This window comes from Agelaius phoeniceus, chromosome Z, assembly GCF_051311805.1.
Source record: "Agelaius phoeniceus isolate bAgePho1 chromosome Z, bAgePho1.hap1, whole genome shotgun sequence".
In the NCBI taxonomy this organism is placed as follows: Eukaryota; Metazoa; Chordata; class Aves; order Passeriformes; family Icteridae; genus Agelaius; species Agelaius phoeniceus.
Genome location: NC_135303.1, coordinates 13324319 through 13339791, shown reverse-complemented (window position 1 = coordinate 13339791; position 15473 = coordinate 13324319). Strand labels below are relative to the sequence as shown.

Below are 15473 nucleotides of genomic sequence, written 5' to 3'. Positions count from 1 at the left end.
CATCCTGGTTACTGACAGCCCCTTTACAACACAAACCCATTGTTTGTTCCTTTCCTGGAAAGCACAGAGCGTTACTCCTGCCTTACAGGTTTAGGCAGAGGACTGTTTCCAGCCCTGGCACCCAGGGGACAGTTGCCACATGGCCAGGGGTGGGAGGACTGACCTTCAACCGGCAACAGGTGGAGCAGAAGAAATTTTTAAGAAAAAGGATTTTAAAGACAGTGGTTTTGAAGATGGTACACTACCTACTTAAAGTTGCTGCCACATTAGATTTCTTCCTTCAGCCCTCAGATGTTTGTAGAAATCTGTGATAGCTTTTCATCCTGAGGCTGGAGACTCAGGATGGAAGGACAAGAGGAATTCTCTAACCAGAAATCTTCTTTGGTATCTCTTTGGTAGCTGGACTATGTTCTCAGCCACACAGCTCTTCTTCACTTGCTAGTAATTTGAAAAGGATTTCACCTGCCTGACAGTGCATTAGCCACATTTTACAGGGAGCAAGCAGGAGAACATGCTGGATGAAGTGACTCCATCTGGAACATCTTTACAGCTGCTTTCTGCTGAAGTGGAATTGGAAGCAGTGGTCTACTGCATTTTGGGAATTACATCCCTTCTTTTCCCTCAGTCTACCCATTTTTCTTACAATATTTTACACTTTCTACCTTACAGTCCTCAGCTCTCCCAGAATAAATCACAGCTTTGAGATTGCTCTGTCCAGAAAACTCTTAGAATGCTATTAAGAAACAGGGATAAACACACCTGCAAGTTCATATTCTCCAGAGTGCTCTTCTTACAGAGCTTTTTGCACTGCCCAGCACCTGAATCATCAGGGCAACCCTCAGAAATTAACCACAGACCTAGTCCTGTCTCATCCCTGAGCTGAACAGCTTTTCCAACACACAAAGGAGCAGACCTATATTTAATTATCAGTGCTCACACAGGGACCATGAACACAAAGATTCACATTTTTGAGCAGAGACCTAAGTCACAGTTTCCTTTCACATATTCCCTTGTTGCAGTGAAGAGAATAAACTGTCAGCAGCGGACTCTGCGCTTACGTCCAGATTGAAGCTGCTCATTGACTTCAGTGCAGCTGTCAGGTTTTATGGGAACTAATGACCTCTCTGAGCTGGATTCAAAGTGACAGAATTTTAAGGAAATCTGTCATTATCCTGACAAGGAAAGAATCAGCTCCACCAACACTATTCGCAGCAGAGAAGCGAAAGTGTTGATTCAAATGTATTCTGCAAACACCCTCTCCTGGAGGCCCTGGGAACCTCCCGGCTTCCGAAGCCTGAACACGTAGGACAGTTCCTGATCAAAACCTCCACTTCCAGAAGTTGAGCTGTGAATTTTCATCTGCTAAAATCTGAAATTCATGTGCTTCACTGTGAATAATTTTCTTTCATCTCCCTCTGCACCCCATAAATATTCACTAGTTAGTTTCACTAGTTAGTTTTCAAAAACTCCTGCAGATAAGAAGGGAAAGCCCATGAATAGTTTTATATTGGTTTGTGGTTGGGATTTTTTTTTATTACTATTATTTCATTTGTTTTGTTCACTTTCCCCTGAAATTTTGCGTATCACTTCCAATTGCTTATATTTTCTTATTGGGCTATGGGAAATCTATTGGTGGCTGGGAAACCATCTAAATGTGTGGGTTACATAAGGTGAAGTAAAATACGATTGCTTTATGTGTGAGAGACAGAAAATTGTTGTAAAACAGCAGATTTCTAAAACCACATCACTCCTTTAACTAATGCTATCTTTCTTTAGTGATTAGGAGCTGAAACTGAGCAGATTTTTAAGATTCTGGAGTAGTTGCCTGGCAGAGATCATGCTGGCAATTCTGCTGATAACAAAGTGCCCATTAAACACTGCACTTGGTGTTATAACAGGTAACCAGCACTGTTGTGGAAGCAAGCTACTAAAACTTTTTACACCATAGTTTTTCCTCAGAAGTTATTATAAAAGTTAGGAAAGCACTCTCAGCCATGTTTCTCATTTCTATACCCTATTTAAATTAAAAAGCACATTTATGGGTAGTGGTAAAAGCTAAGCATTAGCTCTGTCACTGAAGTAAGTGGTCACTGGCACTGCCCTCAGCTACATACTGGGTTGCCTTTTTCTCATTTCCAGCAAAAAAAATAGTTCCTGGAGTTGAATTTGGGCACTGAAGAGGCCAACAGAATGAATGATGAAATGCTTCTCGTGAGTTGAGATCGTGATTAGAAATGGAGTTCCCAAAGCATTTTTCCTCCAGTCCCATTTCACAGAACTCTTCTCAGCCAGACTCAGTGAGGCAGCTGCTGCCCCCCATCAATCAATTTTCTAGATTTCAGTTACACCATTGCTTGTAGAAAATAGACACAATTTCCCTTCCCAATAGCTGCTCTGTTTAGATGTTCCTTTTCTCCTCACAGGTCCCAGCAAGTTCAAACTCCATGGGATCATCAGGCAATATTCTACTGCCTACTTTGTGGACCTGAGACCATAATTTTCTGTATCTGGACTCTTACTGCAAAAATAAATAACAACTGAATGGGATGTCAACCTCAAAATGATACTAAACTAAACCAGGGCATCAAGGGGGGAAAAGTGCTTGAGGGAAATAATTTGGTTTTGCAGCACTGAAACATCATACAAAAGCTAGAACCTGCTAGAAAGACCTCAAAACCCCACAGTCCCACAGCCTTGAGTGTCCCAAGGTTAACTGCTGCATTTTCAGTTTTAAATCCCAGCCTGCACTGGAGATTTCTGGACCTGTTTCCTTTCAAGTTGGCATCTAGGTGTTCTCTCCAGCTGACAGCATTGAGTGCAATGGCAATGCATTACATAAAATAGAATGTGCCAAGTTATGCAAAACCGCTGTCATTCAGGATCGTGTTTTCCTGTTTCTGCTGCTGTGGTTTCATCACATTGATGTTTATCATGTTGGTGTTTTCATGCATAATTGGCACCCCAAGCCATAGATGTATGCAGATGCCCAATTCGTCTCAACATCTTCCCAAAAAACACAAGTTCTCCACTTCCCACTCAGCAGATGTTTTAACAACAGCAAACAGAAACCAAGGATGTCTGGAAGTAAGGGGCTAAGCTGAAGGAACTGGTAACTGCAGTGTTTGCTTTCAGCAACAAGAAGCACAAACATCATTTGTCTGGGAGCACCATGTTATGCAAGGCACAGAAAACTCTGGGAAGTCCCAAAGCTTGTCCTGGCACTGTCAGAGAAGTTGAATGTGCTGTAAAGCTCTGGTGTTTTCTTAAACACCTCATGGCCTCCCTGTCTCAAGGGACCCAACAGCCATTTCACCTCCTCAGTGCTTGGCAGCATTCACATTTCCCTTTGTTTTCTTACACAGTGCCTCTTGTTTGTTTCCTTACCCGTGATACATTTTCTTCAGCAGTGAGACTCGTTCTTGGAAATGCTGGGCACAATCCATGTGTCCTACAGTAGATATTGTCCTGAGAAATGTCACAGGGACAGCAGTGTTCACAGGGACACCAGTTCCAGAAATAACAGCTCTTTAGCCTTTCTCCTGCATCTGCATCCTCTACTTCCCAGCAGCATGTCCTAGTCCTTCCTCTCAAGATTGCTGCCTTCACAGAAGATGGAACATGCTCCTGAGCCATCTGTCCCTGTCCTGTACAGCAAGATCATCTGGTCTTGGCATTCCACAGCCCTGAACCTGTAAAATCCAAGCACTCAGTGCTCAAGTGCTCAGGCCCCTCTGGCTCCATGTCTCACTCATCTCTTGAGTCTGCCCCAAACACTAAACCAGGTCCAAATGGGATATCACCACGTGCCTCATCACAACTTCATGTGCAACAGCTCCCTTACAGTAAAGTGTGGAGCTGGTTCTAAAATTTGGAGTGCACCTAAAGAATGGCCCCTCATGGTATACACCATTGCTTCGGTATAAAACAGTTCACTGATAGGAAATCCATGATCTCCAGTACTTGAGATGCAAAAACTATACTGTTGGCTGCTGGAGCTGTCACCCCTTTTTTGGAGAGCCACTAACCAGCAGCACTAAATAAGTTTTTAACCCCTTTTAGCTTCTAACAAATAAAATATTAAAATACATTAGCAGTTAATAGCTTTTATCATAGCTACTCAATTGACATATTCTTACCCTTGCTGTTGGACTGCCCAGGCTGTTGGTGTTTCCCTGCTGAGGCTCACAGCCAGCTGCAGTTGGCTGCAGTGGCCTTGCCAGATAACACTCAAAGGGCTGGTTGCTTGATAGATGCAAATGGATCTTCAGAAGAGAGATCCAGGGAAAATTTCTTCACCAAAAGGGTTGTCAGGCATTGGAACAGGCTGCTCAGGGAAGTGGTGAAGTCATGATCTGTAGCGTTTAAAAGACCTGTAGATGTGGCTCTTGGGGGTGTATTTTAGAGATGGGCTCAGCAGTGTTGGCTTAGTGGTTGGGGTCTGATCTTTAGGGTCTTTTAAGCCTTAATGATTCTGTGATTCAATGATCTGATTGTCAAAGAAATTTAAATAACCTTATTTTACATACTGCTATTTTGCAATATCCATACCCATGACAATCCTCATATCTTGTTCAATGAATTGTCAAGCCAGGACAATTGTGGTGATGATTTTCTTGGGACAGAGGGTGCATAAAATCCACTGTTACCTCAGAGCCTTGTCCAGGTCTGAACAAACCTTGTTCTTTCCATTTCTTACAGCCACAGATGTCCGAATTTGGAGGGACTTTGTAAGGCTATCTAAGCCAAATGCCAAGAAAACTCATGTCTGCAGATGGATCTGCAATTATTGCATTGATTTATTTTTAATTGTGCTTGAGTCACCAGCAAACCTCCAGGCACTCTGGATACAAAAGTGTCAGCATTTCCTAGTGCTCTTTACCTGCTTTGTGGTGGTTATTCACCTCTGACACTGAATGCTGAATTGAAAAATACAGTATATACACAGAAATAGAGAATCCACATAGCAGAAATTACTCTGATTTCAACAGCTATTTCTTCTAGTAAGCTGGTCTTTATATTTTCAATTACTGGTATAAATGTAAGTAACTGCCTCCCCTGAATTACAAGTTTAAAAAAATACATAGAATCCATTCTTGATTCTTCAAATGCTGATTTTTCAGACTTTATGATTTCTCTGAAGCCCTAGGCATTAACGTTCCATTGTTGGTTTATAGAAAACAGAAAGACTCTTTCAGTATAGGGCTTTCAAAACATAAGACAAAAGATAGAGAGCATGAGAAACAGAAAAGATCAGAAAAAAGAGACAACTAATAAGGCAATATTCTGAGCAAGACTATGGTATTTACCTATCCTGTCAGGACACAGATATTTGTGGTTTCCATCTTGTCACATAATCTTCTCAGGTGAGGGCTACAGAAGGTAAGAAAGCAGCAATGACAAGTGATGAGTCTTGTTTCCATCCTGAAGTTTTTATCTTCTGTTGAAGCAAGTAACCCTTAGCACTCTTAGCAAATCCTCAGTGAAGTGCTTTTGGCAGCATTTTGCACTGTCAATCCACAGAGCTGCAAGCAAACCTTTTCCTCCTGTGGGTGAGCAGCAATAAGAAGAACAGAGAAGTCCTTGAAAGACATAGAGGGTTAAAACAAGTGTTAGCATTTATCCTTCATAAAAGGATTTGATCAAATACAAAGCTGCAGACACATAATGATTCTTAAGAAAAAGCAGAGATTACCAGAAGCAGGTAGAGCACTGGATACAAGGGATGGCTGAACAATTCCCTTGTACAGACTTCTCAAGACTTCCCACCAGGCATACGGTGTTGCTGGAGACAAGATATTAACCAGATGGACTTCTGATCTAATGAACATTCTGGTGTTGTCATCGTTTGGGGTGAAAATTGACAGCGTGCCCAACACAAAGCAAAGCGTGGGCAGTCCTCAGTAAAGGGTTTAGGATAGAAAATTGCATGGAGGTGTAGTTTACTGTTTTTGAACCAGCCTTTCTCATTCAGGTGTAAAAGTTTAGCCAAATGCAGGCATTGGTGACAGTCTGAGTGAGAGATGTGTTCCAGTGAAGACTTTATCTGCCGATCAGATGTTGCACTGCAGTTGGCAACACTAGGTGGGCCACTAACTTCACAACAAGCACCTAAGTTGACTTGGAAAATGCCAGTGTGGTTCAGTGTTGGGTCTTAATGAGGTTTTCAGTCTCTTCACTGAAACTGCCAAAAAATAAAACCTAAAAAAAATAGTCCTGACTGTGGAGATTATCTGCTTGGGACAGAGAGTGCATGAACCTCACTCCAAGTTCCTTCTTTAAGGGGGTCATCTTCAGTGTCTCAAGACTGGGGCTGGCAGCATTGTGCTGGAAGTCTCCATGATGTATTGTCACAGCCCAGCTCCTGCTATTTATGTCTTCTGGCACCTGAATGCTGCTCCCACACTCCCAGGCAAGAACATTTCCCTCTGTGCCCACAGTCCTTCTGGCACAGCACTATGGCCAGCTCCAGATGGATGCACACCCTGCATTGCTTGTCCCACAGCCATCCACACCAGGAAACATTAAAAAAAAACCCAACAAAAAAAACAAAAACAAACCCACCAAAAAAACCAGGACTCTCTGCCATACTCACAGACTTGGAATTAGTGGCAGGTCTCATTCCTGGCTTGCAACACAGAAATCAGATCAGCAGACCACAAGGTGGTAAACACCTGCCCATTTTAATTTTCAATTTCAGGTAAAAATTACTAGAAATACAGAATGTTCATAGCTTCCATAACAGCAAAAACACCATCCAAAAGACCTTTTTCTGTTCCTTTTCAGACTAAACTGGGTGACAGTGAGTTTGCATCCTACCTCTGCTGTTCTTTAAAAAACTACAGACACTCTTTTATCCATGGAGTCATTGAAGAGAAGACTGGGAAAGGTCTTTTTATGGCTTTGTGCTGCCCTGCACTCTGTTCTGCTTAGATGATAATGCAGAGGCCAGATGGACTGGCAGAATGCTTCTTTGCTTGGTCTTTGCCAAGCAGAGCATGGCTGTGGTGAGATCATCTTTGCAAGCTGCTGTGATGTCCATGAGCTTCCTGGGAAGCAAATACAGCATGACTGCTTCAGCCTTAGCTCTGTTTGGCTTCCTGTGCTCTGAAAGCTTGGCCTGTTAGAGGCTGGTGGATTGTTGAAGGCTTTTTAATTAGTGTGGCTTGGCAGCTCTTGGCCAGCTTAAGGAAGAGCTTGGCGTAGAGGAAGATGCTGCCTGACTTCTCCATGGCAGCTTGAGACTTCCCCCAGCAGTCACTAAATGCCCCAAAGGCAAACAGAAACTTCAGAAAGAGGGATCTGTGAAACCTGAACTGGGCTCCTTGTGGCTGCAGACTGTGGAGTCGGTTCAGAGAAGGGCACAGAACTGCAAAAAGACTGTGTGTGTATACCAATGGTTGCAGCCTGGGCCGTGCAAAGGGGAATTCTCCCTCCTCACTGCCAGGGGAGACTTTTTGGTGACCTTTCAGTCCTCAGTTTGTCTGTGAGCAGTAGCAGCCAAAACTGTGATATGGTGTGTAGACTTCTAGAAATGAACTGGGGGTTCTACCCTTCTGCAGAAGGCTAAATTTCACCCCTAAGGACAAAGTAAAACATTCTGACAAAACAAATCTAGGCTGCGTGTCCTTTGCTGGGTACCCAGAGCCCAGAAGGTGGATTGTAGCCAGCCTAGAGGCTTTTCATAACAGTTCCTGAAACATTGTCTGTTCTAGAGACAATCCAAATAAACACCTACGCGTGTGTGTTCAGGGTGTTTCATGGGGATTATTTTCAGTATTTGAAGAAACCCTGAATCTGGACAAACAGGCTATTTAGCCACCTGGTAAGTCTTTCCAGGCTTTTGCTGGGGGGTGGGAAGCTGCCTGCAGGAAAACACCCAGAGGGGCAGGCCCATGAGTGCCAAAGATTTCTGAGGAGCTGTTGGCACACTAGGGCCAAGACACCAGGTGTGATGGGAGGAAAATGGCTCTGCTAACCCTCTCCTGTGCTCTCCTCAGCTCCACCACCCATCCCAAGGGTTCCGGTTCGGCACGGTGCGGGAGAGCAGCGCGGAGGACTACGTGAGGCAGAGCTTCCCCGAGATGCACGAGTACATGCGGCGCTACAACGTCCCTGCCACCACCGACGGCGTGGCCTACCTGAAGTGAGACCCTGCAAACAGCACCACACCTGCCCCCCTGGCCGCTTGTTATGATCTGGTTATTAAAATTGTAAAGGGACATGCTCGGATTAAGGGGAAAATGAGACCAAAGTCAATAGTAGGGATTTTATTTAACAGTAAATGTTGCGAGAGAGAGAGAGAGAGCGAGAGAGACAGTGACAGAGAGACAGATGTAGAAAATATCACCACTCTGTGGATGCCATGTCCCACTGATCCTCTCCTTCTCAGTGCTGAGGGTCCCACAAAACATGGGACTTCAATGGATTAATACCCATTTATGGTATTAAAACCCTTACCACCTCTTTAGTCAACCTGTATGGCAGGTCTTGTTCTTATTTCTGCATTTGTCCATCGAGGGTAAAAATCATCAGCTTTGCTTCTGTTGGTGGTACTCTGTAGTATTGCTTGTGCCATGATACTGCTTTGTCTGGCATGAAGCAAAGTATTGATGATCTGTGCTCTGCTTTAAAAGACAAAAGTGTATCCCAGCTGCTTCTTGTAGCCTTTGTTTTTGTATACAAAGAGAACTGAGGAAAAACGCAGTGTAGACCATCACCTTGAATGGTGATGTGGAGGAATGCCCACCTGGGTGTGGGGATGCCATCAGGCCAGGGCAGTGTATAAACTCCTGGCTAGTTCCTGAGCTTGGGAGTCCTTCATCAGGCAGTGAGAAACATTCAGAAAAAGACATCCAGTCCAAGCAAAAGCTGCCAATGAAGTTCCTCAGTGCAGTGGGAGAAAAGGAGGTTCTCAGAGAGGAACCTTAATTTATCATTAAAACAAATAAAAGAAGCACTAGACCGGTAAAAAGTAATAAAAGTCTTGTTGGCTTAAGGAATCATGGTGTCAGTATGCCTCAGAGACATTTGTGCTTAACAGTCTGGGGCATCACACAACTCTTCCAGGAAACATGGGACGTGGTAATAAGCCTGAAATCATTCACTCATTTTATCTTAAAAGTTGCCTGGCAGATGGCCTGAGAACTTGTCACCAGAAGCTTTTTCTTGTTGTTTCCTGTTCATATATTTTTCCCCAGATCCATCCTGTTGATAATCAAGACCCATGGCAGTTCTTTGGGTCAAAGTGGAGTAAATGGATTGAGATCAATGAAGTAATCGCATCAGGAGAACACCCAGACTTTTAAGGGGACAGAAAGGGAGGGTGCAGTCCTGGAGTCAGATGAGATCAGGCATTGCAGCTGCTCTGTTATTTTTATCCAAATGTGCTGTTCAGATATTATTATTTTAGTGAAATTCAGTCATTGTGTTCGTGAAGACAACACAAAGAAAAGATAGATTTCCTTCCTTGGATGAAGGAAATAATTTACTTCATATTCAAGGAGAAAGGAGGAGAAATACCTTTGAATAAGTTATCACTCTGGATTTTTGCTATAATATCCCCCAAGTTTAACATCACAAAGAAACCAAGATAGCAACAGTACTTTAGCAATTTTTGATCTTCTCCACTAAAGCCTTGTGCCACTTTCAATTGAGTCAAAGTCCAACATTTTGTAGTGATTTTTGTCTTTTAGAACAATAGTATTTTGTGGGAGCAAAATAAGTCCTAAACACACTGACTGCTTTTAATGCACAAAGTTTGCATTTCATGCACAATTCTGTCCTTCAAAATACAAATCAGTTTTCAATTTAAGTGCAGATGTGCAAATAGCAGTCACTGTTTTCATGCAGTAATTTTCCAGAAAACTGCATAGACAAATGTTCAGTGTCACTTAGACAGTGAAGTGATTGTGTTTCTGATTTTGGTGTTGAATACAGGCATGATCCAGAAAAACTTGATGCCTTCATCATGGATAAAGCACTCTTAGATTATGAAGTGTCAATAGATGCTGACTGCAAGCTCCTAACTGTGGGAAAACCCTTTGCCATTGAAGGTAATAACCTGTTTTATAACACACTGCTCTGTTCCTCATGTGCTGAATTTGCTTTGTTGTGCTGTGGTGTTCTCGGTGAAAATATGGAGGTGAAACTGAGGACCCCTTGAGGATTATGGCAAAATCCTCAGTGATTGAGCAGAACAAAAGCTCCAGCCTTTTCTTCTGGTGGTTTTTTTTGAGATCTCGTATCACTTTTAGCACCTGTTTCCAGGCCAGGTTGGGTGGAGCTTTGAGCAACTTGGCCTAGTGGAAGATCCCCCATGGCAGGCACTGGAATGAGATGTTCTTTAAGGTCCCTTCCAACCCAAACCATGCTGTGATTCTATGATCTGTTGCCATGCTCTATACAGAAATTATTCCAAGTGCTCAGGCAGTGTGTCTCCAGACATTAGGAGGCGGAGTCCATTTCCCTGCTCACCATGAAATAAAGAGGCCCCTGAAATGAGGCTTCTTTTCTGCCAGTTGTCTTTGTTGACATTTGTTCAAAACCCAGTTCTAACATGTTCACAATGTGGTTCTGCAGTTTCACTCTTATCTGAAACAGGCAAATACTGTTCTCATTTAAAGGTGAGCTCAAGATTCCCACTGAATCTATAGTTAATTGAGAAGGGAGCCTGCCCTGGTGCTTGGCCTCCTGCAGCCTTGAGAAATTAGCAAGGACAGCTCAGAAGGCAGCCTGGAAGCAAGGTTGGAGTGAAGCTGCTTCCAGCATGGATGAGCACATGAGCAGCAGACATTAGAAACCACTTTTGTGATAGATGGACAGTGCAAAGGACTGGTGCTTCCACTTTCCTCCCCTCCAAGGGCAATAGCTCCAGCTGCTCCCATCACAATGTAAAACAACCTCCTTCAGAAACCTGATAAATCCCTTTCAGAAAGGTCAGCTCTGCTGAAATAAAACCAGAAGTTTCCACAAATTCAAATCAAGTAGATTAGATTTCAATGTAGAAAAAGAAACAAACAAATAGACACTGAACTGTATGATTTTGGATGAGTGGACTTCCTTCATTTCACCCAGTTACAAAAATGTATGCTGAAAATGTGATATTTATAAGTTCTAGCTGTGCTAACTCTGAAATAAATCCTTTGATGTGAGCAAGTTTATTCAGGTAGAATTACAGGCACAATGTAAAAAACTCAGCAGCAAGGGAGAAGCATTGTAGGAACAGATATCACCTCATCACTCATTAAAAAGTGAGCCACTATCCTGGAAAATTCAGCACCTGTCTGTTGATGAGGGCTTTTTCTTTCTTCCTGTATTGTTGTGGGTTTCTTTAAAGAGACAATCTGAAGTTCTGAATTCTGAACTGAAAAACAAAAATCCACAGTGGACTAGAAATAAATCTCTGCAGGCAATTGGCATGCAACTGCATGTCTTCGAGGAATCAATTGTATTTGTTTAGAATTTCTTAAATCAAACCCCAGATTCTGGTAAAAGTACCACATTCAGAGTTACTGAATTAATTTTCACTTACACTAAGTCCTTTACCTGCACTTTAACATGGTGAAAGATAGCACAGTGGCTAAAAACTGCATTTATTAGTATCTGAAAATTCCTGTCAGTGCCACAGCAGAAGTGCACAAACTGAAAGCATAGCCCCTGGGCTTTAAATTGCTGTGTGATAGCAATGAAGATGGCTCCTGTATATATTTATGTGCATACAGCTCCTCATCAGAAAATGCATAGAAAGAAAATGTCACATCTGACACCACAGTCACATCCACTGCTCTAACAATGCAAGGGGATCACAGAATGATTTATGTAACATTGAGGCCCTTTTGCATTGCTGAAAGAATCCATGACAAGGGCATGAAAAGGTCTGTGTTTCTAGAGAAAATATTTATTAATCCATTGTCTCCATTTTAAGTTTTTGAATCTCCAGTTTTACATATTTCTTATGTGGCCATAATAATGTTGAATTTGCTTATTCTGTTTATATTGGGTGACTTGATTTTGCACCAAAAAAGGTCTTGTCTCAGCATTCTCAGACCACAGTAAGCCAGGTTTGAGCTGGCTGGCTGGCTGAGAGTGCCAGCTCGCTCTTCCATGCTGAAATGAACATACGTCAGCAAAAACCAAACAAGAAAGAGAGAGATGATTGCACTGTTCTCCCTTCTAGGATATGGCATTGGTCTTCCCCCCAACTCTCCACTCACCTCAAACATCTCTGACCTGATCAGCCAGTACAAATCCCACGGCTTCATGGATGTTCTGCACGACAAGTGGTACAAGGTTGTTCCCTGTGGAAAACGAAGCTTCGCCGTCACGGAGGTAAGCAATGAAGTCGGGTCACCTAAGTGAGGCTTTGTGCAAGCTGACAATTATTTCCCCTCATTCCTAATGGCATACCCACATGGCAGGGGTGGGTGGCAGCTGAAGGGAAGGAGGAGACTTCAAAGGCAAGAGCTGATGACCCAGGCAGCAGTCAGGGCAAAACAGGAGGAGCGCATCAGTGGGACTGTGCTGCTGAGTGAGGCACCAGGGAGCTCCTCTGGACACAAGCAGGGCATGAGGAGGGCAGTAAAAATCATGATCTGGTATATTTCATAGGAAACCTGTCTGATTCTGATTCCAGTCAACTGTGTGCGTATCACTATCCACAGAGAGAGGGGGAGCTCAGGACATCCTGAATTTTTTAATACACCCTGACCACTTTCAAACATGGGTGGCAGCTACCTGTACCAAAGATAGGATTTCAGGCTAGAAATGGTCTGCTAAGACACCATGCCAAGAAGAGAGGGGAAGTAGGTCTCACTTCCATGTACATCTATGAGAAATGGAAGTAAATCTTCATGTGGTACTTCATCCAAGTACCACATCAGAGGAGTTACACCATTATTTATGAGGAAAAGATAACTCTTACCAGAATAGCAGTTTTTCATCAAGTTCCCTAGACTGTCAAGTGAAAAAATAAGATAAAGTATTGAAGAATCAAAAGCACCACCAATGTGTGAAGCTTATAGCATACTCTTTTAGCTGAAGGTCTTCCAGGAGGGATAGGTTATGTGTTCTCACAGGTACAAAACAGTTAGAACTCTGCTGTCTCCTTCTCAGACTGTTCAGCCAAATGCCAAACACACACACGGTGTTCCCTGAGGAAGTGGCAGCATTCTCCTATCAAAGAGAACCTCAGTTTCCTGGACTCTGACTCTCACTTTTCAATGGTCGGCTGCAAACCTCTCACAGCTGACTAAATCACTACAAAATTAGCATTTTTTTGAGATACGACAAAGCAAATCTTTATTTGGCATTTTTAATATGTAATTTGTTGGGGTGTTTCTGCAGGTCTTACTACATTCTTTACTTTTTCATTACAGTTGTGTCAATAGGAAATAAATTATATTTTAACATCAGACATTCATAGAAGAAAATTCAATTTATTTTTATCCAACTTACTCATTTTTTCTTTCTTTTTTATGTGATTAATTCAACACAAGAAAGCAAACTTAAATAAAAGTGTGTATTCACTTCTCTTTCTGATTTAGCTTATCTGAAGATTGTACTATCATCTAAAAAGGAAATTGTCTTTTTAAAATAGCAGTTCCTTCAATGACTTCTTGTTCCTCTACTTTTTAACAAGTCTTTTGAATTAAATCTCAGGAAATTACAAGGTGGTAATGCTATAAATTACCTCAATGTTGCTTAAAACTCAAAACTCTTACAGCAGAGAAAACTTACCTTCCTAATAAATCCCTAGTGATGTGACAAAAGGAGCTTCCTCTGATCATGTCTTACCCTACAGCATTCATCTGGGGCTGCATGCTCTCTATTCTTAGTCATAGAATAAATTCCAGTGAAAAGTACAATTTTATTTAGTACTGGTTTACTCTCAGAACATGTAGTTCCTTCTGAAGTCTGTGGACTGAGGTGCTTAGATCCCCTGGGAGGGGCATGAGATGATACACTGGGCTGCAGAAGTATTAGAACCTGAGTAATACCTGCCTATAAAAATTGTAAATAGATGTACATATATGGGGGTCCTTGTTCAAAATGTTACCAAGAGAGGTGCATGATCAACACAAGATTCCTCAAGGCCTACCAACAAAGGGAGAGGAGGTGGGGCAAAAATCTGCTCCAGTCTGAAAATAAAATTCAGATTTTGCCCTGTGAATAGTCCCATGGAATTCCTTTGGGTTTTTTTTTTTTTTTCACTATTGACTAGGTTTGAACCACAGGATTTATGGGAGGCCTTAAGCATGGTGTTACAGATGGAGGACATGTTGTGCTTTAACATAATTAAGTCTTTTAGTATAACGTACCTGTGAAGAATGAAGGGCAGGTATAGCTACTCCCAGGCTGGTTGTCTGACCATAGTACTTATTCCATCTTCAGTTGCATTAATTCAACATGTACAACTGAGTTTTTTGTTCAGAAACTAAAGTCCAACAAGTTGGACTGAAGGACTCAGTTCATGGAATCCAACAAGGCCAAGTGCAAGGTCCTGCACCTGGGCTGGGGCAATGCCAAGCACAGATACAGGCAGGACACAAATACAGAATGGATTGAAAGCAGGCCTGGGGAGAAGGACTTGGGACCTTGGTGCATTAGAAGCTCAGGATGTCCTGGCGATGTAGTCTGGCAGCCTAGAAAGCCAAAGATGTCCTGGGCTGCATCACTAAAAGAGTGGCAGGAGGTCGAGGGAGGTGATTGTGCACCTCTGCTCACTCTGGTGAGACCCCACCTACAGAGCTGCATCCAGCTCCAGGATCCTTAGCATAAGAAGAACATGGCACTGTTGGAGGAAATCCAGAGGAGACCACAAAGGTGATCAGAGGGCCTCTGCTCTGGACGCAGGCTGGGAGAGCTGGGGGTGCTCACCTGGAGAAGAGAAGGCTCCAGGGAGACCTTAGAGCCCCTTCCAGTGCCTAACTGGGATCCAAGAGAGCTGAAGAGGGACTTGGACAAGGGATGGAGTAACAAGATAAGGGTTTAGACTGAAAGAGTTAGGTTGAGAGGAGATAAAAGGAAGAATTGAAACATTTAGGTGGTGAGGCCCTGACATAAGTTGCCTAGAGAAGCTATGGATACCCCACACCTGAAAGTGTCCAAGACTAGGTGGGACAGGGCTTGGAGGAACCTGGTCTGGTGGTTGGTATCCCTGCCCAGGGCAGGGGGTTGAAACAAGATGGTCTGTAAGGTCTCTTCAAAACCACACTGTTCTAGGATTCTGTGAATCTAAAAAGTCACTGAAAGACCCTTATGCAATCAGAAAGGGAGCAGAAGCAGAATACCACTTGCAAGTCTGTGCCATTTGTGGGTAAGCTCTGCTAAGTCCAGATCTTCATTTTCCTGAGGTGCCTCACTTTTAATGTATCTCCCACATGAATCCCCTCTTCTTCATCCATTCCTTTTGGCCAAGAACTTGCAGATTTTAGAATGTGTGATTTCTTAGTTGGGAGAAAATTACCAAACTTAAC

General features: G+C 42.9%; 1 protein-coding gene across 1 annotated transcript in view; it reads left to right on the top strand.

Moving 5' to 3' along the window:
• The window catches only part of GRIN3A (glutamate ionotropic receptor NMDA type subunit 3A), a 68330-nt gene that overhangs the window by 39489 nt on the left and 13368 nt on the right, over positions 1 to 15473 (top strand). Inside the window, exons 4-6 of the mRNA XM_054653344.2 lie at positions 7998 to 8143; positions 9937 to 10052; positions 12176 to 12327. Of these exons, the coding sequence (XP_054509319.2) occupies positions 7998 to 8143; positions 9937 to 10052; positions 12176 to 12327 (414 nt within the window). The remainder of the gene's footprint in view (positions 1 to 7997; positions 8144 to 9936; positions 10053 to 12175; positions 12328 to 15473) is intronic.